The sequence below is a fragment of the Peromyscus leucopus genome, chromosome 1, assembly GCF_004664715.2.
Source record: "Peromyscus leucopus breed LL Stock chromosome 1, UCI_PerLeu_2.1, whole genome shotgun sequence".
Classification (NCBI taxonomy): domain Eukaryota; kingdom Metazoa; phylum Chordata; class Mammalia; order Rodentia; family Cricetidae; genus Peromyscus; species Peromyscus leucopus.
Window position 1 is genome coordinate 175,556,976 of NC_051063.1, and position 26,571 is coordinate 175,583,546.

Consider the following 26,571-nt stretch of genomic DNA (forward strand, 5'->3'; position numbering starts at 1 on the left):
GCCCGCGCTTTACGACACTTGTGCGGCAGCGGCGGCGGTCACTCGGCGCTCCTTCGCGACGGTTCGGCCTGGTGCCGCGAGCGGCCGTTGCCAGGGTGGGGGGTCGCTTTGCGGCATGGCGATGGCGGAGGGCGAGCGGACTGAGTGTGCTGAGCACCCCCGGGACGAACCCCCGGCCGATGGCACTCTGAAGCGGGCAGAGGAGCTCAAGACACAGGCCAACGACTACTTCAAAGGTGCGTCCGGCCGGGACGGGGGTTGAGGGCGAGTGGACAGCGGCCCAGGCCGTGGGGGTGCCGGGCCCCGCGGGGAACCATGGCAACGCGGAGCGGCAGCCTGGGCGCCGGGCAGGCACTGTCGAGTAGCCCGGCGCGAGGAGGAGGAGGAGGAGGCCCGGGCTGGACGCCAGACTGGGGAGGGAGCTACTGCGAAGTGGAGTACGGAGCAGAAGCCACTCACTGGGGAGACTGAGGCAGGCTGTGCTGAACGATAGGGGACGAGCGGGGGGGACCGACCTGTGAGCGTGCTGCTGCCGCTGCCAAGTGTGAGCCCTGGGCAGAAGTGCTAGGTGGAGGTCAGCCCTGAAGGGGGCGCTGCCAAGCAGTGGCATGTGTGTAGGGCAGTGATGGCGCTGCCGAGCCGGGGAGACCTGAGGTGGGTAGGACCAGCTGAGAGGAGGGAAGGGCCCCGTAGAGAAGGGAATTGTGGGGGTGCAAATGGACTAGGTTGGAAGGCGATTTGGGGTGGGTGATTCGAGGAAAGGAATAGGGAGTAGAGGTGGGGCGGGAAAGAAGAGCGTGATCTTGGGTTAAGGGGGGAGATGTGGGAACGTGTGTCCATTCATTCATTTATTCATTCCTTTAGTACGTTTGTATTAACTGTCATGTGCCACCGTCTGTGCTTGGCTCTGAGGCTGTACCAATGAATGAGACACATGACTTGGATTTCAGCAGAACCGATAATTGGTAACTTGTGATCAAGGCGACAGAGTAGGGAATGCAGGTTAGTCTGCTTTAGATAGCGGGGGTCAGGGAATGCCTGGAGAAAGGCGAGTTTTACACGTGGGTCAGTTGACCTAACACGAAGACCCTGGGGGTGGAGAATGAATGAAAACAGACTGACTTAGTTGGAGCTTGACCAGTACAAGATGAGATTAGGATAAGGGGCGCCAGGTCAGGCAGAATCTCTGAAGTCATTACAAAGCCTAGTTTGGGTTGCCTCAGCTGTCCAAAAAGAGACATTGAGTAGGTTGGTGGGCCAGTCTGGACTGGAGAGAATCTTGGGTGTGCCCAGCCTATGGCTGGAGGTGCCCTGGGAATGGATGAAATCACCCACCAGTGGGATCTCGAGAGAACCTAGAACGGAATTTTCATGTGTAAATCGGAAAAGGAGCTGCTGAGGCAAAGTGAGATGAAAGGAAACCAGGAAAAGGGGCCGCAGGCTAAGAGAGGAAGGCTCTTCCAGAAAGAAAGCCGTAGCCTCAGGCGTTGACCAGCAGCGGTATGAGGAGGTGATGTTGACAGAGCACTAGTGAACATAAAGCCGGCCCAGAAGCCCCTGAGGGGTGAATGCAAACGAGGAACTGGACACCCACGGGGCAGGTGTCTCAGTTCTGAAGGGGAGTGGAGGAATGGGGGGGTGGCAGGAGGGAGTTGGGGGGTCCCTAGGGATGCTGTTTCAGATATGGCCCAGAAGAGATACAGACCCGGGGAAACAGATGTGCAGGAGGTAGGGGGAGGGTGAGAAGGAGCTAGAATCCTAGGGAAAGGTGGGCCCCCGTGGGGCTAAGTCCAGACATTGTGGTACATGCCTGTCTTCCCAGCTCTGGGGAGGCTGAGGCGGGAGAATTGTGAGTTCAGTGACGGCCTGGAATGCATAGCAAGACTGTCTTAAACAAAATAAAACAGAGTGGGAGAAAGTCGAAGTGGGAGCAGTGAGTGGGCCCGAGAGGCCAGGTGGGTTTACAGATGTCATCCTAAGGGTTGCAGGGGGTGCGGAGGGTGTAAAGAGCGGTCCAGTTGGTTCCGGGTACAGGTACTGGTCCTCCCTGTTGTGGAGTCAAAGGCCAGGCTGGAGAGAGGAGGGTGGAAGGGTGGACAGGTGAGGGGGTGGAGCCTCTGACCTGGCTGGGGGAGGAAATGAGGCTGGTGGCCTGGAGAGGGGGAGGGTAGCAGTTGGCCAAGGCCCAAAGGTGAGTGGGGCTGGAGTGGAGGTGGTTAGGAGAGTTAGGGTGAAACTACAGACAGCAGGCTATGGGACAGGGCTTGAGCTTTCAGCTCTGGAGAGCTAAAGCTGGTTAGATCTGTGCCTGCTAAAGACTGGGGGCAGGAAGCTGGGAGGCCAGGGTAGAGAGAGGCTAGAGCAGCCTAGGACTCTGCGGGGGAGGGCAGAGTTTAGTGTGGGGTGGGGCTGCTGGAATGGGGGAGAGTTAATAGGTGTGAGATGCTATCTAGCGGGACAGCGTGCCCAGCTTGCAGGGCTTTGAAGGCTGGTGGCTGCCAGCACCAGGTGACCAGACCCAGCCGTGTAGTGGTTGGACCTCGTGGCCGGCCTTCACTGGGTCCTGAAAGGAGCAACCAGAAACTGGGCTGCTGCTGAGGACAAGTGAGGGAAGGAGGTAGCCATGGGGGGGACCTTTCACCACCACCCCCAGGTCCTGAGATGCAGGTTCTCAGAAACCTAGGGCTGGGCTGGCAGCCAGAGGAGCCTGGCCTGGAACTGGCTTGGAGGAGCACCCTTCCTGGTCCAGGCCTCCCACTGCTGGGGGCAGGCAGTGGCAAGCACAGAACCCCAGGCTCAGACTACAAGAACACCAATAAAAGGAATAATTGCAGCTGGCTTTCATTGCACCCCTGCGGTGGCCAGGTACTCCTGAGTCGAACCTCGCCTGGGGCGTGGGGGTGGCGGTTTATAGAGGAAGCCGACTCAGAATGAAACTTCTTCCCCAAGGTCAGAGTGTGTGAGCAGAAGGCGGATATCCCCTTCCTCCCCACGTGCTCACCTCTCCTTGTCATCAGGCCTCAGTGGGGAGAAAGGGGTACTCTGTGGAGGAGGGGGGTCTCAGGGACTCAGAAGGCCCACCCCCAGCCCTGCTGTGAAGGTTCTGGGGACAGAGCCCGGTCCCCAGCTCAGTCTGAGTCCAAGGGAAGCAGGCCTCTGCTCTTTCCCCTTCTCCCTGAGGAAGGAGGCTGTGCTCTGCTCACCCAGGGGTCTTCGAGGTCTGAGGGTTGTGGGGGGAGATACTGCATCATGGTTCAGGGCACTCCTCTGTGAACGCAGATAAGCAATTGAATTTCACCTAGAGGGTCCTACTGCTGCAGTTGAGGAATGGTCCCAGGCTGGAGTGTGACCGCTGCCAGAAGCCTTCCAGGTGGGGCCTCCTGTCCCCTGTACTCTTCCTTCCCTCCTCCATTTGGGGGTGTGTGAGGCCAAGCCCAGCCTGGTTCTCAGGTGCAGACACGTGGTCTGTGGCTGAGGCTCCAGCCAGCGGCCCTCTGTCTGCCCTGGGCGTTAGGAATCTGCACCGCCAGTGTCAGACTGCACGGCCTCTGCCACTTGATGCAGCCCCACCTCACCGACTGAGTACTAACCAGCAGCCTCTGGAGCCCTCAGAGGCTCTGACCGTCCAGGGAGGGCCTCTGAGCTGGGCTGCCTGCCCTCCGCATCTTTCTGTCTTGGTGGCTTCTGGGAAGTTCTAGGTCCTGCTGTCTTGGGGCTCACAGGCCCGGGAGACAACCAGAGTGGCAGAACTGGGGCAGGCAGGGAAGCCCGGGGCAAGGTGGTGCCTCACCCAGACCTGGGGTCGAGCGGAGCTTCCTGAGAGGGACATTGGGGCCTTGTGGTGGAAGTCCAGGAAGGACTACTGAGCTGCACCCCTAGAGCCAGCTGTTCCGCCTCTGGTCTCGGCCTGCCTTCCTTCCTCCTTCCTTCCTCTCTCCTCCCTTGGCCAGTTGCTTCCTTCCCCATTCATGGAGGCTCCTCTACTACTTCCCACTTAGGTTTCTCCCCCAGGGCTTCCATGGGCCCTTAGGCCGTCTGAACCCTGAGCACTTTGTCACTGTTGTCTGGGGTCAGATCTCTCTCCTTGATACACCGGCAGTCCCTGGAGGGCTGGGCTGTGTCCCCAGACAAGGCAGGAGCTCCGGGAAGGAGACAGACACCCTCCCCACAGTGTGTGGGCTCAGCAAGCAGAACATAAAAGTCACGGAGTTCTCTGAGAGCCGTGAAGTGGGGTCAGAGCAGGAACTCAAGTACAGAGAGCGTGTTTAAGTTGTCCAAGTCCACCCAGCCTAAAAAGAGCAGAGCCAGGCCACCTTCCCATTGTCTGTGCTGTGCCAGGCTTCCACCAGGGCACATGGGGGGAGGATGGAGGCATTGCCGTTCCTGCCTGCCTGCCTGCCTGCCTCAGAATTCCCATCTGCCACTTGTCATGTGACTCAGGCACAGGCTTGCCTTCTCTGAACTTGAGCAGCCCTCATCTGGAGATGGCTAATGTGGCTTTTCTCCCTCAAGTTCCTTAAAGGTTCATGTGTCCTAGGGTGCTGTGTGGCCTCTGGCACATTCCGGTCCCCCAGCCTGGCCAGCCAGGTCTGCAGCTCAAGGCCTCCGTTTTGCTGTTTGTTTAATGAACCCTCGGGAGGAGGGGTCAGGCCTACCTCTGCCAGTACCGAATGGGACTCTGACCTTGAACTAGGCCTCTGTGGCTTGTGTCAGGTGAGCGCCAGATGGTGCTTATGCTGTGAGACAGGAGGATCCCACAGGTTGATGGAGAGCTCAGGGCCCCCGCTGTGACTTAGTTCACAGAGAGTCTGACCGTTTGCCCTTGACGAGGAGTGACCCTTGTCCCCGCACACTTAGAGCCCTGCTGCTATAGTGTCCCGCCCTCCCCAGCTCCTGCCCGCTGCACCCCTGGTCGTGGTCCTCCACACCTGCCCACCTTTTCCTTGCAGCCTGAGGCGCTTCCTCCCCTTATCCTCCGCTCCCCCAGTCTCTGGACTTGCCTGCTTGCCCTGGGCGTCTGGACAGCCCCAGGCTCGGACAGTCTCAGTCTGCCTGGCTCAGGCCGCAGCACTGGCACTCCATGACACGTCCCACTGATCATGGGGAGACTTGGGGGAAGCCTCCTGGAGCCCTGAAGGAATTAGCGCTCAGCCTGGGCTTTACTAGGCTGGTGTGTGGGATTGATTCAAGTTCTGCAGTCTGTGGCTTGATCCTCAAGACCTGGCCTGTGGTCAGACATCAGGGACAGATTCCATGCTGAACCCCGGTCTTCCCTTGCGTAGCAAGGACCATCAGCTTAGGGTGGATTCCTGCCTGTGGCAACAGGGCTTCATGCCTCCTTCTCCTCCACAGCCAAGGACTACGAGAACGCCATCAAGTTCTACAGTCAGGCCATCGACTTGAACCCCAACAATGCCATCTACTATGGCAACCGCAGCCTGGCCTACCTGCGCACCGAGTGCTACGGCTATGCGCTGGGCGATGCCACGCGGGCCATCGAGCTTGACAAGAAGTACATCAAAGGCTACTACCGCCGGGCGGCCAGCAACATGGCACTGGGCAAGTTCCGAGCTGCCCTACGTGACTACGAGACGGTGAGCCGGGCCTCGGGCATGGGCCAGCTCCCGGCACCCTAGCCAGGTGGATGTGGGGGGCACCAGGAGTGGGGAGGAGCTGTTGTGTGTCTCCTCTGTGTAAGGCTCTCCCAGAGAACAGCCATGGGCCTCTAGCCAGTTCCATCCCACCTCTCAACTGCCACGCACTCTGTGACCCTGGGCAAGTCACCTGGCTTTTCTGCCTTCCCGTGCTCCTGTGTGTTGAGAACAGGCCCAGCCTCGGGTGGCTGCGGGAGAGTTTGTGCTGTGTGTGTGTGTGTGTGTGTGTGTGTGTGTGTGTGTGTGTGTGTGGTTGGAGCAGCGCGGGCACACAGTCTGTGGTCAATAATAGCTCAGCCTTGTGACTACTGTGGCCATTATCAGTGATGGTGATTAGTAATGGCAGCAGTTATTAGCAAGGGCTGCACAGACCTTTGACAGCTTGAGATTCTGTGGCAGGTGGGAGCCCCATGTCCCTGAGCAGGCAAGGAAAGTGACTGCAGGAACAGAGGAGTCGTGCTTCCAAGAAAACGGAGCAGAGGGACAGCCTCCAAGGACATGTTCCCCTGTGGAAACGAGAGAAGGGACCTAGAGCCAGTTCCTCATCCACTACTGCCTACCCGTGATGTGCTCTGACAGTCTTGATGACAGTAGGAGGGACTGCCAGAGCATCCATTTGGGACAGGTGTGCTCTGTGCCCTTCACAGAGACTGGCTGAGTCAGTGTGGCCAGCTGGAGAGGGGAAGGAGATTGCCCCTGTCATACAGGTGAGGAGTCTGTGCCCCAACTGGTGAGTGCCAGTGTTGGGATCAGAGCAGTGTCGCCCTTGACTGCATCTCTCCTCCTCCAGACAGCTCCCTGCTCAGGGGCTCTGAGTGCAGAATGGATCACTGCTTACCTTGCTGTAGGTAGCCCTTCACTGTGGACCCTTTCCGTCATGTGCATAGGGCCCCAAGAGGGCTGTGGAGCCATGGCTGCAGCAGGAGGGAGCTGGTCACTCATCCTGGCCTAGGATCAAGCCAAGTAAAGGCTTAGGCCAAGGTCAAGGGACACTTAGCAAAGGGCAAAAATGTGAAGGGGACAGAATGATAACCATGAGGGTGGGAAGCAAAGCATGGTCCCTGTAAGCTTGGTCCCCAGTCCCTACCCTTGTCTCTTGATGTCCTAATCTGGAATACAGTAACAAGAGCCATGACCACCTCCTGAACAGCTGGGGCTCTGGTACCGTGGTGAATAAAGGTCACTGGGGCCAGAGGGCCAGGTAATGAATGAATAACCAAGGACAGGCAGGATCCCCACCGGAGAACAGGACCAGGTGCAGGGTCTCTGCCATTCTGGGCTCACAGAACATCTTTACTGGGAGTAAGGAATAGGTTCTTCTGAGATTGCTCCCAAGGTTGGCATCTAACTCCACATTCTCTGAGGCTAGGAGATGGTGGGTCCTGCATCTGAGCCCTACTCCAGGCTTTGTGGAGGCCACAGTGAGGAGGGAAGTCCATAGCCATTTGCAGAACCAGCTGGAGCTGGAGCCACAGCCAGCACCTAAATTAGCAGCCCTGTGAAACCCCAGCAGGAGCCTGGGATCCTTACCTTCCAAGCCTGAGAGGCTGGGCTGATGGCAGCTCCCAGCCCAAAACTTCCTCCAAAAGGTGATGGAGTTCATGGGGGACAGGCCCAGGCCCTGGCCTCTGGATCAGGAACTGTGTGGCCCTGGTTGGAGCAAATGAACATATGATACTGCCTGTCAGCCTGTTTGAGCCTCAGTATGCACATGGAGGGCTCAGTATAGCTGTGAGCATTGTGCATGTGTGCATTTACCTCTTGTATAGAAAGGAGACACCCCTCTCTAAGGTCACCTGGAAGGAATGACAGGTGAGACTGGAACCCAGCTTCATAGTTGAATCTGAGTGGGTCTGGGAGTCAGGAGCACTGTCTGTGGTCAGCACCCATCTCCAGCTGAAGAAAAGGCAGTTTGTTCTGTAAAAAGCCTGGTTTACGTGCATGAGCATAGGTGCTGTCCACTGCTTCCAGCGTCTCTTTCTTCCTGTGGGCTAGAGTCAGGTCTGCAGCCACTGCAGCAGAATGTGAAGGCACAGCCCTCAAGATAGGGGTGTCTAGGTTGGTGGCCAGCTCAGCGCAGACCGAGGTGTGTGACTTCAAATGCCTTGGGCCTCACCTGTAACCAGGGAACACAGAGGCCTACGTTGGCAGTGTCATTGTGAGGGTTGAGGGAGTGGGCTCTGCATCCGCCATGTCTTCCGGGGTGCCTCCTAGCCAGCCCATGGTGAAGTAGGCCTGTGGCCCCTGGGTTATGCTGGTGCCAGAACATCGCAAGGGCACAGGGACCTAGGTGGGTCTGTTTGCTCTCCCACTTGGGGGCACACCTTGGACTCGTAGTAGTCAGTCTCCCTTACCACGGGGCTGTGTTGTACCCCTGTACACACTTACCAGCTAGCCCTTCCACATGGGCCCACCCCTTCCTGGGTCACATCTCAGTTGGTATCACTGTGTTCTTTCCTATACACTTAGAACACAGTCAGCCATGCAGGCCTAGGCTAGACCTGGGTGGGGGAGGGTCTTCCGAAACTCTCTGCCCTGCCTAAGGGTCCTGTGGGGTTTGTTTGGTTTGTGATGTGTTTCGTAGAAATACATTTTGACACCCCTGATAGAGTGATACAAAAGAAACAGACAATCAGAGTTGGCCTATAGCTCAGCACTCACATGCTGGCAACCTTCATGCCATGAAAGTCATTTCATCTCCATGGTTCCCTGCATAGCGGAACCACTGTTGTCCCTGATTTATAGGTGAGGAAACAGGTTCAGAAGTAAGGCAGGTCACTCCTCTGCAGTCTCACAGGAGTCCTAGAAGGTGGTGGCCTGTCCCCAGAACCGGGGTCCTAACCGTGGCATACCTGCAGGTCCCTGGCACCATGCTGGCCCCTGGGCAGTTAGCACTGGTGGTATTCCTGCCTGCTTCATCATGGGGGCGCCAGATGTGCTGTGATAGATCGACTCACTAGAGAAAGGGTGTGTTGTGTGGAAGGCTGTCCCTGATGGGCTACCTGCCAGAAGCCTGGCTTTTCTCTGCTGTGTGATGCACCATCTGGCCCCTCTGGGCCAAATCTCATTGTCTATGCCCTGCAGATGAACCATAATGCCCTTTGTTGGTTCCTCTTGCTGGTATATCCCTTATACTCAGTTCTGATTAAATGTGGGCACTTTGCTTGGTATCCACAGCAGGCCTGAGTGACTGCATCTCTGATGGTGTGGATTGCTCCCAGGTAGGGGGACTGCAGGCCTTGTTGCCAGCAGAGCCATGTGGGTAATAGTGGAACTGCCTTGGGTCTGCTGTGGGCGTCATGGTGGAGGGTATGTGCCCTGAATGGCCTCTGCAATTCCAGTGAGTCCAAGTTCCCAGACACGTGTCCCAGGGTTTATAGTGACTACCAGTGAACCCTGACAGCTGACAATGCCATTTGTTGTTATTGTATTTTTTTCAGTGCTGAGGACAAAACTTGGGGCTGTACAAGTACTTTACAGCTGAGCCACACCCCCAGCCCCTCACTGAGGGATCCTAGGCAGGGGCTCTACCACTGAGCCACACCCCAGCCCCTCACTGGGGGACTCTAGGCAGATGCCCTACCACTGAGCCACACCCCAGCCCCTCACTGGGGGATTCTAGGCAGGGGCTCTACCACTGAGCCACACCCCCAGCCCCTCACTGGGGGACTCTAGGCAGATGCCCTACCACTGAGCCACACCCCAGCCCCTCACTGGGGGATTCTAGGCAGGGGCTCTACCACTGAGCCACATCCTAGTCCCTCACTGGGGGATTCTAGGCAGGGGCTCTACCACTGAGCCACACCCCAGCCCCTCACTGGGGGATTCTAGGCAGGGGCTCTACCACTGAGCCACACCCCAGCCCCTCACTGGGGGATTCTAGGCAGGGGCTCTACCACTGAGCCACACCCCCAGCCCCTCACTGGGGGATTCTAGGCAGGGGCTCTACCACTCGGCCATGCTTCCATTCTGTTCCTTCTGTTTTTATAAAGTCCCTAATCCTATCAAGGGGACCTGGCCTCACAACCTCATCTAATTCTAATTATCTCACAGATGTCAAGCCCTGTGCCACAGAGCAGTACCTTCAGCCCCTGAAGATGGCAGTGTTTAAAGACATCTCATTTCTTCGAAAGTGTTGTTCATCACATGTACCTTGCACAGATCCCAGTTTCCCCCAGTGCGGGGTATGTTTGAAACCATAGAAATATCACAGAACACTGCCACAGATGCAGTCCACATAGAATCTTTGGTTTGTTGCTTGTTTTTGTCTTTTGAGAGAGTCTTGCTACATAACTCAGGCTATCCTTGAACTCCTGGAATCAAGCCATCCTCCTGCCTGGGCTTCACTGGAATATTGGCCACATTACTGCACTTGGCTTCAGATGCCATTTTGTTTTGTTTTGTTTTTCGAGACAGGGTTGTCTAGAACTCCCTCTGTAGCCCAGGCTGGCCTCGAACTCACAGAGATCCTCTTGCCTCTGCCTCCCAAGTGCTGGGATTACGTGTGCTACCACTGCCTGACTCAGATGCCACTTTTTTTTTTTTTTTTTTTTTTTTTTTTTTTGGTTTTTCGAGACAGGGTTTCTCTGTGTAGCTTTGCGCCTTTCCTGGAACTCACTTTGGAGACCAGGCTGGCCTCGAACTCACAGAGATCCGCCTGCCTCTGCCTCCCAAGTGCTGGGATTAAAGGCGTGAGCCACCACCGCCCGGCTAGATGCCACTTTTTAAAGATATGTCCATGGGCCAGGTATGGTGGTGCATGCCTTTAATCCCAGAACTTGGGAAACAGGAGTTAGAGGCTAGCAAATCTCTGAGTTCAAGGCTTGCCTGGGCTGCATAGTGAGACTCTGTCTCAAAAAAGAGAAAGAAATGAAATGTCTAGTGCTGCCACTAAGTCTGATGCAGTGGGTCTCAGGCCCTGAAAAGCCTTGTAGTGTGAAAATGTACCCTTCCTCAAGAGAGGAGCTCGACAGGGCCGTCTGTCTGTCAGTCATACCCAGCAATCACTGTAACCAGCATGGCAGGGCTGGGAATGGAGTGCTTGCTGCTGCTTGGCCAGGGATGGGCCTGGTAGTAAAGTCTCACACCAGCCTCTGCGGGTTCTAGCACCACTCCCTCCTTCTAGAAGCTGGGGGTCTTGAATGAGTAGGACATGTGTCCTGGAAGGCCAGAACCCAGAGTCTGGAGAACTGTTATCTCTCTGACTCACATGGGTGGTGGCATTCAGGAGCTTGGGCTTTGTAAACTAATCCAGGAGTGCATAGAACCCTGGCTCTTTGGGTTAATAACTTTAGCACTCTGTCTAGTGGACTTTGTCCTGGCTACCCCATAGAGTGGTACAGAGGATGCTGAGAGCAGGGTTGCTCGCCACAGTGGCAGCGCCCAGCTCCATCTTCCTCCTTAAACTGCAGCCCGCCTGAAGACAGGTCTGGTTCCAAGGATGTGTTTGCTACCCTTTGTTCTTAGGAGGCATTCATGCTCTGCTGAGGACATAGCTCTGTGCCCCCAGTGCCACTTCAAGTGGGGAGGACATTATCCTCAACCTGGAGGCTTCATGGGAGAGATGAGCAGAAAGGAGGTTGGAATTGAAATGAAGTATGCTGACAAGAGCAGCATGACCCAAAGTGCTGAGCTACAGGAGGGTGGCATTCTGGGGACCCATGAGAGGCAGCACTGGGCTCCAGAGAAAGAGAGGGTGGGCCTTAAGGGCCAGGCTTGGAGCATGTGGACTTTATTCTGGGGAGTAGAGGGAGTTGGCCACTCCTCCTATCCCTGGGAAGGGCTCCAAGGGCTGCCTAAAGCTGGCAGCCCTCAAGCTTGACGCCACACCCACACCCCAGTGGTGCTGACTGGCAGGTGGCCCAGCCTAGGCCTGCCCAGCCTGCTGCTGGCCAAGCACCTGCAGGGAGTAGCGGTTGTCTTTGCCAGGGCTCTGACTCACTCGGCCATCCAGCTTTGGGGCTGGGGGAGCACTCTGAGGACCAGCCCTGGGGCTTCCTTTTCTGTCTAATAGCACAGAAGCTGAGAGGGCCCAGTCTTAGGATGGCTGTGTGGGTCAGTGGGTGTATGACAGAACTTGGGGGGTGGATGCAACATTCATGTCTACTTACCCCAGATAGGGATCCCACTACAGACCATACCACCAAAGTCCAACTTGGTGAGCCAATGAGTTTTAGCAGGGTTACTTAATGGGAGTATGGGTAAGGGGTTACTTACAGAAGCAGAAATGACTCAAAGACAGTTGCATCACCAAAGCCCACCCCAACGTGAGTGACAGTTCACAGCTGGGAACCTAGAGCACACCGCACAGCCTGCAGACAGCTCAGCATGTTGGAGAGTGTCCTCCCCAGGTGCCTCGGTTGGTCTAAACCTCTTGCAGACACCTTGGCTGGTTTCTGTTTTCTTCGAGGCACTTGGTCTGGTCTTAGATTCTTTCTTTTAGCTTGGCTACTCTTAGCAGTTTTTATTGCTTACTCTGGCAGCGAGGGGCCTAGTGAATCTGGTCGGTTTCAGGGACTTCCTAAAGCCGTTTTGAGTAGTTTACTTGTCTGCTTAAAGAGCTTCCCTGTGGGATGGAATGTTTCCATCTCAGAGGAAACTGCTAAACAACAGCAGGTCAGACTGAGTCCACTTACAGTTATGGTAGCCAAGCTGAGGCTCAGAGATGAAGTCTGTTGCCCAGGGTCTCACTTTGTAGCCCAGGCTAGCCTGTTGTTAACAGTCACCTTGCTTCTACCTCCTAAGTGCTGAGATTGCAGACATGCACCACCAGGCCCAGCTCTGTCTTCTAAGCAACTGGGATCCAGGTTTGTGGGTAGCAGGACAGAGTAGCGTGCAGGCAGGCTCCTTTTACTGCTGTGGCTCAAAGCTGCCTGCTCACAACTGACTGTGTCAGATCTTTAAAAGTGCTCCCTCGCCGGGCGGTGGTGGCGCACGCCTTTAATCCCAGCACTCGGGAGGCAGAGCCAGGCGGATCGCTGTGAGTTCGAGGCCAGCCTGGGCTACCAAGTGAGCTCCAGGAAAGGCGCAAAACTACGCAGAGAAACCCTGTCTCGAAAAACCAAAAAAAAAAAAAAAAGTGCTCCCTCATGGCTGGAGAGATGGCTTGGAGGTTAAGAGCACTGACTGTACTTCCAGAGGTCCTGAGTTCAAGTCCCAGAAACTACATGGTAGCTCACATCTCTGTAATGAGATCTGGCGCCCTCTTCTGGTGTGCAGGCAGAACACTGTATACATAGTAAATAAAAGTTTAAGGTCTATTTGGGTTACAGGAGATCTTGTCTTCAAAATAAAAAACAAAAGCTGTTTTTTTTTTTTAAAAGTGCTCCCTCATTCATTCTTACAGCCCTCTCTGAGATGATGCTATTACCAGTGTCCCCTCCCAGAGAGGAAACCGAGACCAGCGTACCTACAGCGTATCATCATTGGTTAAGATGGGACTTGAGCTAGGTCTCCTATCCCATTGCCAGAGGAAATGGCAATTTGGGACCTCAGTCACCCATAAAGCCCCAGGGAAGCAAGCTGCTGACTGCCACCTGCACACAGTACCTACCTCCTGTGTGCCAAGGACCTCAGTCCTCCTCAGTCCTTTCAGCAGACCCCACTTTATACTAAGGGACATTAAGGTGCTTGGAATCCAGGCTGCCTTCCGCACTGGCTGCGAGGGGAGCCTGAAACCTGTGTGCTCAGCTGGGCCCCTGTTTGGTTTAAACAGGATCAGAGTTGTTTAGTGAGGGCACCTGCATGGGCTAATGCCCTGGTCTCTGAACCACCCTGTGGGGTGGCTCAGCACCCTTGGTGTGGGGATGTGAGGTGAGTCCTGGGTGACAGGTCCAGGGTTGCCCTGCTAGCATGTGGTGGCCCCTAGGTGGTCTGACTGGCCTTTCTTCGGCCCAGGGCTGTGAGTCCAAGGCTCTTGCAGTGACCCTGGTGGCTTACCTGGGTGAGTGGCTGGCCCTCCAGAGTGTGACACCTCTTCACTCCTTCTTCCTGGCCAGGTGGTGAAGGTGAAGCCCAATGACAAGGATGCTAAGATGAAGTACCAGGAGTGCAGCAAGATTGTGAAGCAGAAGGCCTTTGAGCGGGCCATTGCGGGCGACGAGCACAGGCGATCTGTTGTGGACTCTCTGGACATCGAAAGCATGAGTGAGTGGGCCTCTCCACACCCCTCACACTCATCCCTGCCACACTTGGTGGTAAAGGCAGGGTTTCGGGGGACATTGGGAATGTAGGTGTCACCTACAGCTGCTGACTGTCTTCCTTAGCCCTCTCCCCTCCATCTTACTCATAAGAGTGGGGACCCTTGATTAAGTTTGGGGTGGCTCAGGACTTTGCTTTTGTCACAGCCTAATAGATGTCTTGCTCTAGTCCATCCCTCCAGTTAGGGCTCGGGGTCCATGGTGCCGAGCAGGTGTTGGTCCCATTTCCACCACTGTGTCTTGTGGGTGATGTGGCCTTAGTCACTGTCACCCTTGGCGGTGCCTGATGGGGTGTGGACACCGTCTGCTCCCATTGGGTCCCGAGGAATTCAGGCATAGTGTTTAAAACCACGGTAGTGCCATGCCTGAGAATCCCCCCAGCTCCAGTACTCGGTGACTGTCTTCCTCGGGGTTGAGAGCAGAGAAGGGGGCCGAGATGGGGGAAGAGACTAGGAAAAAACAGTGGGGGCGTGTGGCATCGTTCTCTCTTGACAAGAGCCATGTGCTCCCAGCACCCTCTCGTCCCAGTCACGTGCTCCTTTTAGTTTTTCTCAGGAGTGTGAGTCCAGACTTTGGTGTGTATGGGGGACAGGGACGTAAAGGATCTCACTCTAGTCCAGGCTGGCCTCAAACTCATGATAATTCTCCTGCCTCAGCTTCCCAAGTGCTGGGGTTACGAGCGTGAGTCACCATGCCCGTATCTCCTCCTCTTAGCCAGCCAGGCCTTTGGGCACCTGTTCCACTTCCCTGGTGAGCTGGCTCTGAGGAACACGTCTCCCTGCCAGGGGTTAAATGTTATGATCTATACTGTCCTGTGCATTGTCTCTGGTTTTTCGAGCACTCTCTGGAGACAGTGTCAAGTCTTGTCACGACCCATTTGTAGCCCCTGAGGCCACCAGCATGACCCCAGCTCACCAGCTGTTCAGGGTGCCCTCCCCAGGACTCTGTCCATAGCTACAGCAGTTGAGCTGTGCCTGATGGACACCTCTAGACTCAGCCATCTCTGCAGGGCCGCAGCTCCCCTGTCCGCTTACTTCCTGGATCAGGGGGCCTTCTAGCATGAGTCCTGGGGATGGCTGGAAACTGCTAATGGGCATCGACCATTCCTGCTTCAGGGCTCCTCCAGACTCCTTGGGCCCGGGCTCCAAGCACACCCCTTTCCCAGGCCAGGTTCCGTTGCCCTCCCGCCTGAGCGTGTGTCAGGCAGCGCAGGTACAGCCATGGGCCTCAGCACCGTCCGCCTCGCCGTACTGCTTCTCCACCGAGCAGAGCTCTTCCCCTGTTTACGGCGGAAGCTCGTCCTTTCACTTCGGGGTGGCCATGCACATACCTAGCAGCTTCCAGGTCCACTGCAGGCTGTTACTCGGCACTGTCCAAGTGTCGGGAAATACCAGCTTCTCAGAGGCAGCCTGAAGGAGGAGAGACCCCTGCTCCTGAGGCCCCCCCTACCTTCTCAGCAGCGCTCGCAAGCCTGTGTGATGCTCGTGGGCACCGCTGTCCCTGCAGTGACTCACCTGGAAGTCGTGGGTCTCACAGCAAAGCCCTCACACTGAAATTCTCTGGCCTAGGTTTTTGCTGTAAGCCCCAGTCAAGGCTGTGCCCAGACTAGCCCTCCCATCCCTACGCACATGGCGTGGGCTTGAGTGCCTTGGGTAGCAGGCCCCGTTCCCATTTCACACGTGCACTTACTCCGTCCGGCCAGTGTGTGGACTCCACACGTCTGTTTAACAGGAAAGACATTGCCTAGTGAGATGCACTCTACGACCCTGCTGTGTATCGGGTGTGGGTTCACTCGGGCCTCTGGAAAGGAGACAGGGATGAAAATGTTAGCCTTTCCAGCTGCAGGGGGATCGGCCTCTCATGGACTGACTCGCTGTAGCTTAGCAAAGGGCCCTTTTATTGTTATACATTTCACACCTTAGCAGGTCAATCCTATACCAAAACCTCTTATCTAAGGCCCCCAGAGGGACAATGCCAAATGCAAATTCTGAGTTAAAAGACATCCCAGTTTGCCGGATCCTCCCCCAACCAAGTTTTTCATAGGCTTTGAACCACTAGGAAACTCTCAGATCAGACTTCAAACGGAAGGTACCAGAGACAGAAGGTAGCAGTCACAAAAGGCAGATCTAAGCCAGTGCTCACATCAAACCAGCAGCAGAAGTCTGCAGGAACTCTCATAATACAGTCAGGTGGAAGGGGTATGTGTATCACCGGAAGTGTGTTCAGACACAGCCCTGTGAACCTTTAGCACACCTGTTAACACTCCAGCTCACAGCCCTGTCCACTTGCGAAGTCTTACTCATCTTATTTCCCTGTGTGTGGGTGTTTGGCCTACATGTATATCTGTACTACTGTGTGCCTGGTGCCCTCAGAGCCTATTGGATCCTCTGAGCCTGGAGCTGTAGGTGGAGTTACCATGTGGGTGCTGGGAATTGAACCTGGGGCCTCTGCAAGAGCAACAAGTGCTCTTAACCGCTGAGCCACCTCTAACTCCACCTTTCACATTCTTTTTTTTTTTTTCTTTCTTTTTTTTTTAAAGATTTATTTATTTATTTTGTATACAGCATATATGACTGCAGGCCAGAAGAGGGCACCAGATCTCATTACGGATGGTTGTGAGCCACCATGTGGTTGCTGGGAATTGAACTCAGGACCTCTGGAAGAGCAGTCAGTACTCTTAACCTCTGAGCCATCTCTCCAGCCCCACCTTTCACATTCTTTAGGGACCACAGTGCGTGCGGCTCCCGCGTCCAGGGTGTCAGGATTCCTCTTCATCGCCCTCCCTCTCACCCTTTGATCTGCTGCTTGAAGTCCCAGGGTGGGGTACAGGGGGTGGGGGGTAGGGTGGTGGCATTGAGACAAGACACCTACTCTGTATCTTCATTTTTCGGATCTTGGTTCTTGTTAACTTTTATTGTTATTAATATGCCTGCTGCTCCAGGCTGTCAGACCAGATTTCCCGCCATAATCTTTGTCTTAGAAATGTTAAACATTTCCAAACAAGAGCAAGTAGAGCAGATTTTTGTGGGCCCTCTTAATGTTTGGACCCTACAAGGACTCCCTTGCCCCATCCCTGCTGTGATGGACATGTTGTAGTTAGAGCTTTTTTCTCTTGGTTTGTATTTGTGTGTGTGCATGTGTGTGAGGGTGCACGTGTGGGGGTGGAAGTCAGAGAACACCTGGGAAGAACCAGCTCTCTCCAGCTCTCTCCACTCTGTGGGTCCTGGGAATCAAACTCAGGTCATCAGGTGTGGTGGCAAGAGCCTTTACCTGCTGAGACATCTTGCCAGTCTCTCCTCTTCATTTCCTTTATCCGTCTTTTCTCACTAAATCTAAAGAAGCCCTCAACTCACAATCCTCCTGCCTCAGCATTCAAAGTTTTAGGATTACATGCATGCACCGGCACACCTGGCCTTGTCTTATTTTTTTAATAACTCTTCTCCCTTCCTAAGATGAACTCTTCCTTCTCCATGTTCTTGTTTATTTGCTTGATGTTTTTAGTAGCGTCTCTTGGATCTATAAGAGGAAGTGGGGACCCCAAATCTAGCAGAACTTGTGAACTGGTTTTGTAAAGTTCCATGGGGCAGAGAGGGTCATTGCTTACACCAGCCCCGTATGGCTTACACAAGAAACAAATCAGCTGCTCGTCTGTGGTGTCCTTTCACTCAGCACGGATGGGGAGGCAAGCGCCGCCATTCAAGGTGAGCAGACATTGCAGTCGCTTCTGGTCAGCCCACCAGGCGGGCTGTTCCATAGAAGTCTATCTTAGTTTCTTTTCCTGTTGCTATGATAAAATACCTTGATGAGAGTGACGTAAGGGATAAGGAGGGTTGGCTCACAGTTTAAGGGTACAGTCCATCATGTCAGGGAAGCCAGGGAGCTTGAAGCAGCTGGTCATATTGCTCTCACAATAAGGAAGCAGAGAAATGGATGTATAGAGCCACTGCTGCTCAGCTCCTTTCCCTTAAACGATCCAGGGTCCCAGCCAGGGACCGGTGCCACCCACAGTGGGCAGGTCTTCGCACCTCAGTTAATACAATCAAGGTAATCCCCTGTAGACATGCCCAGCAGCCCATCTCCAGTGATTCTAGTCTCTGTCAGGTTGACAACTAATCATCACATAGCCTGGTATGTCCTCCGCTCTGCAGCGTTCTGAGCCAAAGCCAGGGCCCTGCATTTGGTCCCTCAGAAGCCACTGCAGGAAGACTCCTTGGGAGACTGATAATGGAGTGCAGACAACTCCTTCACACCAGGCCCTTTCCTTCACTTCTGGTGACCAGAGGTCCTGCAGGTGCTGTTCATGGTCCTATGTGACTCCCACCCACCCACCCCCGTGCTGCTGGAGTCTGAAGTTGGTCTCAGGCCAGCATCGGACCTGACACTGTGTGCTGCAGTTTTAGCCATCTTAGAAAGCTTTGGCCAAGAAATTGAGCAGATCACATTTTCTTAGTAGAATGCAGAACTGGAGCCTTCTGTGAGAGCACAGCACAACTGTGGCCCTGTACAGTGGGTGACCATGTCGTCACCCAGAAGTCATACTCCTTCCTTTCCTCTCTTATCGTCTTCCTTCCAGACCACATTTCTGCGAGCCAGGGCCATCCTAGCAAATCTCACTTGTAATACTTAGTGCTGACAGTATATCGGCAGTCGGCACAGACGCCTGCTCACCAAGACCATATGCAGATTTCTGCACCGGTAACCAGGCCTCCAATCTGTAGTGGGCACCATCTGCAGATTGCTCTGATTCCAATCAGTTCTGACAAACTGAGGTGCAGCCCCAAGTTCCCTCCCCCCCCACACACCCTTTTGAGAAACATTCATTGATTATCATGTCGTTCTGAGTACGCGTGTATGTGCCATGGTGCTTATGTGGAACCTGCCGCCTCCACAGTGTTGCTTGTTCTGAGTCCCAGATTTATTTTGACCATGCCTCTGACCCACTGGGTGTGAATCGAGCCTCCCACAGTCCGCTTTTCATTAGTTTGTTGAGTGACTCACAGAACCCAGAAGGGTGCTTACCAGTCTGTTAGACAGTCTGCGGATGGAGAGCTGCAGAGAGAAAGCACATGGACACGTGAGCCACCCTCCAGCAACTCCCGTGGGTTCCATTGAGTTCTTAGACTCGAGCAGCTCCCAGGTCCCTGCCTTCGCCTCAGAGTCTTGATAGAGACTTAGACACTGGGTTAGACCATTAGCCATTGGCCTCCAGACTCAGGTTCATCTGCTCACCGCTGAGAAGCCTGGGAGCCAGGAGTTGGTGGGGATACCAGCTATATTTCCTGAGGACGTGACAGGAGCTAGCATGTCTGGTGTATGGACAAGGGTATTAATTTGCTTGATGTTTTTAGTAGCGTCTCCTGGATCTATAAGAGGAAGTGGGGACCCCAAATCTAGCAGAACACCCTAGACACACCCTGTCAGGGTCTTCATCATTCAGGGGGTGTCATCACCTTTTCTGGCAGTGGACAGTGGACCTCGACTTCCTGGAGCCATGGTGCCCACCCTCCATTTGATGGGGAACCGCTGCGGTTCAGCCTAGCAGTCCCTGCTGGGTGTTGCTGGTGCACAGAACTGGAGGAGTAGCCCGAGTTCTGGTGTCACCTGAAGGTCACCATGTGCTCGGAATCTGAGGAGATTACTTGGCAATCATCCTCTCAGCCACTCGTTTAGAATGTGGGGCAGAGGCAAAGGGCAGGGAAACAGCTCTCCAGAAGACAGGTGCCAAAGGAGGAAGCCACTGCTTAGAACTAGCCAGAGTCCAGGGATTGTAGGAGCTGTGGGCTGACCCTAAGACCCAGGAGCACCGCAGCATCATGGGAGTCTTCATGGCCTCATCTCCTCTCCCCATCCCTCTGGGCCTGGTATCCCTTCCTGCCCCTCCATGGCTGAAGCCACTAATTAATATCCTTGTCCATACACCAGCCATTGAAGATGAATACAGCGGGCCCAAGCTTGAGGACGGCAAAGTGACAATCACTTTCATGAAAGAGCTCATGCAGTGGTACAAGGAGCAGAAGAAACTGCACCGGAAATGTGCCTACCAGGTAACATGCCCGCCCGTGCCGCACACACCTGAGCCCGGGAATGGGCCTAAGCAGACTAAGGAGAATGATCACAAAGGCTGCCACTTCCTTGGCTGTGTGCTGGGCACCATGCTGAGGGCTCCCACATGTCCTCATCCGTACCACAGCACTTTGTGGGTGTCAGGCAGTGCAGAGTTCAAAAGACTACTCAGGCTCCAAAGTGAGACCTTCAGGAAGGCATCAGAAAGAGGAATTTTTTTAATATTTACTATATTTATATATTATACAGTGTTCTGCCTGCATGTCTGCCTACACACCAGAAGAGGGCGTCAGCTGTCATTATACATGGTTGTGAGCCACCCTGTGGGTGCTGGGAATTGAACTCAGGACCTCAGGAAGAGCAGTCAGTGCTCCTAACTTCTGAGCCATTTCTCCAGCCTAGAGGAATTCTTGAAGAGCATGGCTGGCCCAAGTCGGGGACTTGAGTAAGAGAGGACATGCGTGGTTGGAAGAGGTCTTGGATGATAGAAGTCATTCCTCTTTCTTTTCCTTATTTCTTTTATGTATATGAGTGCTCTATGACTTTATGCCAGAAGAGGGCGTCAGATCCCACTGTAGATGGTTGTGAGCCACCATGTGGGTGTTGGGAATTGAACTCAGGACCTCTGGAAGACCAGCCAGTGCTCTTAACCTCTGAGCCATCTCTGCAGCCGCCAGTAGAAGTCATTTCTGTGTCAGGACTAGCCACCCATGCCACCTCTCCTGTGATGGAGTCACAGCCCGCCAGTGGTCACTGCCTTCCTCCGGTGCTTAGCGCAGACAGGAGCCCCCGCCACCAGCCTGAGCAGCTGCGACCCCACTGCTCACAGAGGGCTGTGTTGTCGCTGTCGGTGGTGGGATTCCTTCGGGATTTCTGCAGGTGGCTTTTCGGTGGATTTGTTAGTTTTCTTTTTGAATGTGACACTGGCTGTTGGGCTTGTTCTTGTTCTTAGGGTGACAAAAACAGTCCTTTGCAGCTTCCTGAGTGGCCGGCCACCTCCAGTGTTGTGTTTTGTTTAATGACACTTTCTCTTCTCCCCAAGGTTTTTTTGGTTTGTTTTTTGTTTTTTTGGTTTGTTTTGTTTTTTAATTGTTAAATGTACATGGAAGTTAAAAGATGAGCAGGTAACAGCCACACACTTCTCACGGGTATGTGTGGGACCTCTCCAGCCCTTGCTTTTAACAGAACCATTTGAGAATTGGTTGCAACCATCGTAACCTGTATCCTCAAACAAGGACATCACTTACAGGACTGTGATGTGTTCGCTTGTCTCCGAGGAAACACTGAGTACTCACTCATGTATTAACATAGAACCTGAAACCCTGGTAAACACACTTGACTTTTCTCGGGTCAGGGTCAGGGTGCGAAAGGAGCACTGACAGATGTGGTCGAGTTTCCACTTCTCCGGGGTCCCCGAGTGTGGTGAAGGTTATGAAGGGTCTCAGTATACACCCCAGGCTGTGCAAGGCATGGTGGTGCACACATAATTCCAGCACTCAGGAGGAGAGGCAGATGCATCTCTGAGTTCAAGGCCAGCCTGATCTACATAGGGAATTCTAGACCAGCCAGAGCTACACAGTGAGTGAGACCCTGTCTGAAAAATACAAAGAATAAAACTATACACCCTAAAGTAGACTTAACCTGCCAGGATTGTATTTTAAGGAGCTTTATGACCATGCGTTTACATGTGTGTGGGCTAGCTCTCTGTATGTGTATATGCACCTACATGTAAAGCATGTGAGTTTGTAGGTGTGAGGACACCTATACACAAGGGGGGGGGGACACACCAGACATGGACGGACAACAGGGTCTTACTCAACTGGAAACCCACCGGTTCATCTGGACTGGCTAGCCTACAAGCTCCAGGGATCTGCCTGCCTCTGCCCCCTCAGTGCTGGAACTACAGACACATATGCACATGCACGCGTGTGCAGGGGATTTGAACTCAGACCCTGCCAAGCAAGCACTCTTACACACTAAACCATCTCTGGCTCTAGGGTGGTTCTTTTATAAGGTTTCCTATACTGTGAACCCACCATTGTGTTTCCTAATGCTGATGAATGTTAAAAGATGAGCCAAATCCTTGTGAAATGATGGTGATGTTTATAAATTGCCCCAGTGTGTCTGTATACTGCATGTGTGCAGTACCTCTGGAGGCCAGAAGGGGGCACTGAATCCTTCGGACAGTGTGAGCCACTGTGTGGTGCTGGAAATCAAACCCTGGTCTTCTCTAAGAACCGCCAGGGCTCTTAAGATCTGAGCCATCTTTCGAGCCCCCAGTCGCGATGTTCAAATGACACATGGGCCACTCAACACCTCTTGAGAGCCACCTCTGTCCCTGGCCAGTACCCAGTAGTCTGGGTCTTGCCAGTAGCTCTGGGCAGCTGAGGCTTTTCGGGGGCCTTGAAAGGACAGCACCGTGTGCTGCCACCCGGCCGGCTCTGCTCACAGCCTGCCCTGTCTTGCAGATCCTAGTGCAGGTGAAAGAGGTCCTCTGCAAGCTGAGCACTCTGGTGGAGACGACGCTCAAAGAGGTGCGTGCGCCTTGTGCTGTGGGTGCAGGGTGAGGGGTGCATGTGGGGGTGAGCAGGGGCGGGCGGTCTGGTAGGTCACCCGGCTCAGGGCCTCAGAAACCCACCTGTCTGCCTTCCTCGATGCCACGTCCCTGCCCTGTATCATGCATGTTTTCTTGGTCTGTTGTGACCTCCCCTCATTTCCCCTCTGCCCCCTCCCCATATCTCTCTCTGGGCCCCTCCCTCTCCGGTGGCCTCTTTTCTTCCAGACAGAGAAGATTACAGTGTGCGGAGACACCCACGGCCAGTTCTATGACCTCCTCAACATATTTGAGCTCAACGGTTTACCCTCAGAGACCAACCCCTATGTATCCTCAGTGCCACCCCACGTGGAGAGGGCGGGACCCCAGGAGGAAGAACACCAGGGCCATCCTTACTGTTGCTGCGGCCCTGCAGGTCCAGGCCCAGCTCTTCTCTCCCACAAGGTGACACCTGGGCAGTGTCCGCCCAGCCCTTCCGCTCCAGCAGGCCATCCCGTCTGCGTTAGTTCCCTCACTGTACCCGGGGTACGGGGAGGGCATGAGCAGACGAGCAGAACCAGCCTCCCGGTGGTTGTCACATGTTGTTTGGTTTCATTGAGGGCTTTTCTGAGGGACGGGGGTCCTTGGTGCCGCCGGGGGCGGGGTCAGTCCAAAGGCAGGCTGGGGTGTACCCCCTCTGGAGGTACTGACGGGAGCCTTGGCACCAAGGGGACAGGAGGAAGGACTGCCCCCCGGCCCATCTGCCTCCCCCTCCGTGGTTTCCTTAACAAGCAAGATCTTTAATGGCGACTTTGTGGACCGCGGCTCCTTCTCCGTTGAAGTGATCCTCACCCTCTTCGGCTTTAAGCTCCTGTACCCAGATCATTTTCATCTTCTTCGAGGTGAGGAGGGTTTCCCACCCCACCCCACCCCTGCCCTGGGGCCACCAAGTAGGGTTGAACAGGCTGTGCCCTGCCCTGGCAGCCGCACTCGCCAGACGGCTCGGTGTGGGCCTCACTGTGCCCTTTGCTGGCAGGCGCCAGACAGGAGGTACGGGGGAGGGGACCTTCGTGTCGTTCACATCGCGAGCAGGTGTGGACGGCCTCCCTGGGGACTAACCTGGCGCTCAGGGCCAGCCTGCCATCATTGCGCAGTGCCGGATAGGTGTCCGATAACCTGGAGGCCGAGGGTTCTCTCCAATCGCTCTGTTGTGGCCAGGCAACCACGAGACGGACAACATGAACCAGATCTACGGGTTCGAGGGCGAGGTGAAGGCCAAGTACACGGCCCAGATGTATGAGCTTTTCAGTGAGGTGTTCGAGTGGCTCCCGCTGGCCCAGTGCATCAACGGCAAAGTGCTGGTGAGGGCTGGGCTGCAGGCGGTGGGCGGCGCGCCGGGGAGGGGGGGGGAAGGGGGCTCCTTTCCTCACATAAACACACCACTCCCCCAGATCATGCATGGAGGCCTGTTCAGTGAGGATGGTGTCACCCTGGATGATATCCGGAAGATTGAGCGGAATCGGCAGCCGCCAGACTCAGGTGAGTGGGCCCCGGGCACAGAGGAGTGCCTGGGCTCACACAGACTTTGTGCCCTTGGCAAACACGGGGCCCACTTTCCCATCTGCATCCTGGAGGAGTGGGACTGTGCCAGCCAGGGGACATCCATGACACACACCTGTTACTCACTTGCTCCTTTCCCTGGAAGAGAGTTAAGGCATCTGTTAAAAGTCCCAGAGACTGTGTCGCTGAGAACATAGATGATGTGGATGGCTTCTTCGGGGGGTGACATTTGAGATGACACCAGAGGAGGAGTGAGGGTGTGACCAGTGAGGGAGGACAGTGGAGAGTGAAGGGGTGGGGCGGACAGGGCTGGCCCTCAGAGGTTCCTGCTGGACACAGGGCCAGAGGCCACATCCTGAGAGCTCCAGACCTTGGTGGGAACGTGGGCTTTGCTGCTGGGCCAGTGGAGCCACAGGAGGCTTCGGGCAGGAAGAGGGCCTGCTCGGGACTGGAGTGTCAGCGGTCCGTCCAGCTTCAGGCTTAGGATGGGAAACGGGCCAGCTCAGAACTGATGAGCGTGCCCTGAGCCCGGCCACGGGGATGTCCCCGCCAGACCCCACTGCCACCACCAGCACCGAGGCCTGCTGTGGGGTGGGCGCCTGTCTGGTGCACGCTGGGAGACAGGTCTCTTGACGCTCGCCTCTTCCCCTCTCCCCCAGGCCCCATGTGCGATCTGTTGTGGTCAGATCCCCAGCCACAGGTGAGCCCGGGGTCTTGGGTGGGCGTGGCTGCGTGGTGGGGCGGGCGGAGCCGGGCCAGCAGTCCCCAGTCTCCCGTCCTCTGCTCCTCCTAGAACGGGCGCTCTGTCAGCAAGCGCGGCGTGAGCTGCCAGTTCGGGCCTGACGTCACCAAGGCCTTCCTGGAGGAGAACCAGCTGGACTACATCATCCGCAGCCACGAGGTCAAGTCCGAGGGCTATGAGGTGGCCCATGGTGGCCGCTGTGTCACCGTCTTCTCTGCCCCCAACTATTGGTGCGTCTTCCTCTCCCACCCTTTGCCCAGGCCACAGGGTTTGTGTGGATTGTGTATGTGTGGCTTTAGTCCAGGCGGGTATCAAACTCAGGGCTTTTCTGTTGCAAGCCTCTCAAGTGGTAGGATCACACGCATGAGCCACGGTGGCAGGTTTTGGCTTTAACTTTCCTCGAAACTATTGCCATGGGAAGGACACCTGAGCGTGGATATGTGTTAGTGTAATGAACACCCGTGGGCTCGGGGCTGCTCCCCAGCCTCAGCGGTTAGGTCCTCTTCCCGTGGACAGAGCGAGGCCTTTCTTATCTGAGTCCACTCTCCCTCTGTGTGTGGGGGAAGCCAGGCCACGGAGCTGCGTGGGCTGTAACCCCCTGTGGTGCCGTGTCGCTGCCCCCTGCACCTCCCGTGGCTGGGGTAGTGGTGAGATCGGGTCTCCAGGCTCCCACCCTCTTCCTGCCTCTGCTTCCCCCCCTTTCCACGGCTTCCTCCTCCAGCCCTCTTCAGTGTGGTTCTCTGTCCATGGCGAGTGTATCTCCCCCTTCTCCTCCTGCTTCCTCCCGTTGTTTCCCACCTTCTCTTAATCTCTAGCCCTAACCATACAACCCCTCTGTCCTTGTCCCCGCAGTGACCAGATGGGAAACAAAGCCTCCTACATCCACCTCCAGGGCTCGGACCTGCGGCCCCAGTTCCACCAATTCACAGCAGTGGTGAGTGGCCTGGAGGGGGAGGGAGGCAGTGCCCGGGCAGGGGCTGCCTGTGGCGGGTCCTCTGACTGTGCCTCTCCTTCCGCCCCTGCCGCAGCCTCACCCCAACGTCAAGCCCATGGCGTATGCCAACACGCTGCTGCAGCTGGGAATGATGTGAGGCTGTCTACAGCAGCGGCCAGCCAGGGCCTGCCCGGCGGGACGCCCCGCCCTCGGCCTGCTGCCCCGCCCCAGGCGGCGTCGGACCCCCGTTTACTTTGTAAAGTTTGTATTTATTCCCCTTAGGTTGCAGAGGGGTGGGGGCAGCGCGGGGCAGCCGAGGACAGGCTCCTGGTCCGAGGAAGGAGGAGTTGGCTGGGGTAGGGCACAGCCTGGGCATTCGGAGGAGGGCCGACCTGGGTGGGGGTGGGGCCAAGAGGGGGTCCTGCCCCTCATCTGCATGGCTCCTCCCCTGGTAAAGCAATAGGGCTCTACCATAGGAAGACCCCAAAGAGGGTCATCAGGGAGGTCTCCTCCTGGTAGCCTCAGGATGGGGCGAGGCTGGGGCCCACCCCCAGCTGTTTTATGTTCTGTAATTAAATGTTAAAATAAAATAAAGTCATTATTGTAAGTCAAACCTCATCTCAGACCCACGTCAGCACATGGCCACCACACGCAGACCCCTCCAGGGCGAGTCCAGTTTGGTTTCAGATGCTTCCCAGTGAGGTGGGCATGGCGGGCCTAAGAGTGACCCCAGAAGCATCCTCCAGCTCCTGAGGCCTGTGCAGGCTGCCAGCGACTCAGACCCCTTCCTTCAGAGGGCTCTGCTTGTAGCCGAGCTTTGCGAACAAACTGCTTACTGTGTGCAGCCCAGGTTGTCTTCTGAGCCCTGACTCTACAGCGCTGCAGAG

At 55.4% G+C, this 26,571-nt stretch overlaps 1 protein-coding gene across 1 annotated transcript; it reads left to right on the plus strand.

Moving 5' to 3' along the window:
* The first annotated feature begins 15 nt into the window (after positions 1–15).
* LOC114681424 (serine/threonine-protein phosphatase 5) lies at positions 16–26,302 on the plus strand. The gene is made up of 13 exons (XM_028854917.2): positions 16–236; positions 5,353–5,594; positions 13,652–13,799; positions 19,775–19,896; positions 22,384–22,449; positions 22,698–22,796; positions 23,245–23,350; positions 23,667–23,809; positions 23,900–23,987; positions 24,668–24,708; positions 24,802–24,980; positions 25,603–25,684; positions 25,779–26,302. The coding sequence occupies exons 1-13, from the start codon at positions 116–118 to the stop codon at positions 25,839–25,841; spliced, it is 1,500 nt and encodes a 499-aa protein (XP_028710750.1). The 5' UTR covers positions 16–115; the 3' UTR covers positions 25,842–26,302.
* The last annotated feature ends 269 nt before the right edge of the window (positions 26,303–26,571 follow it).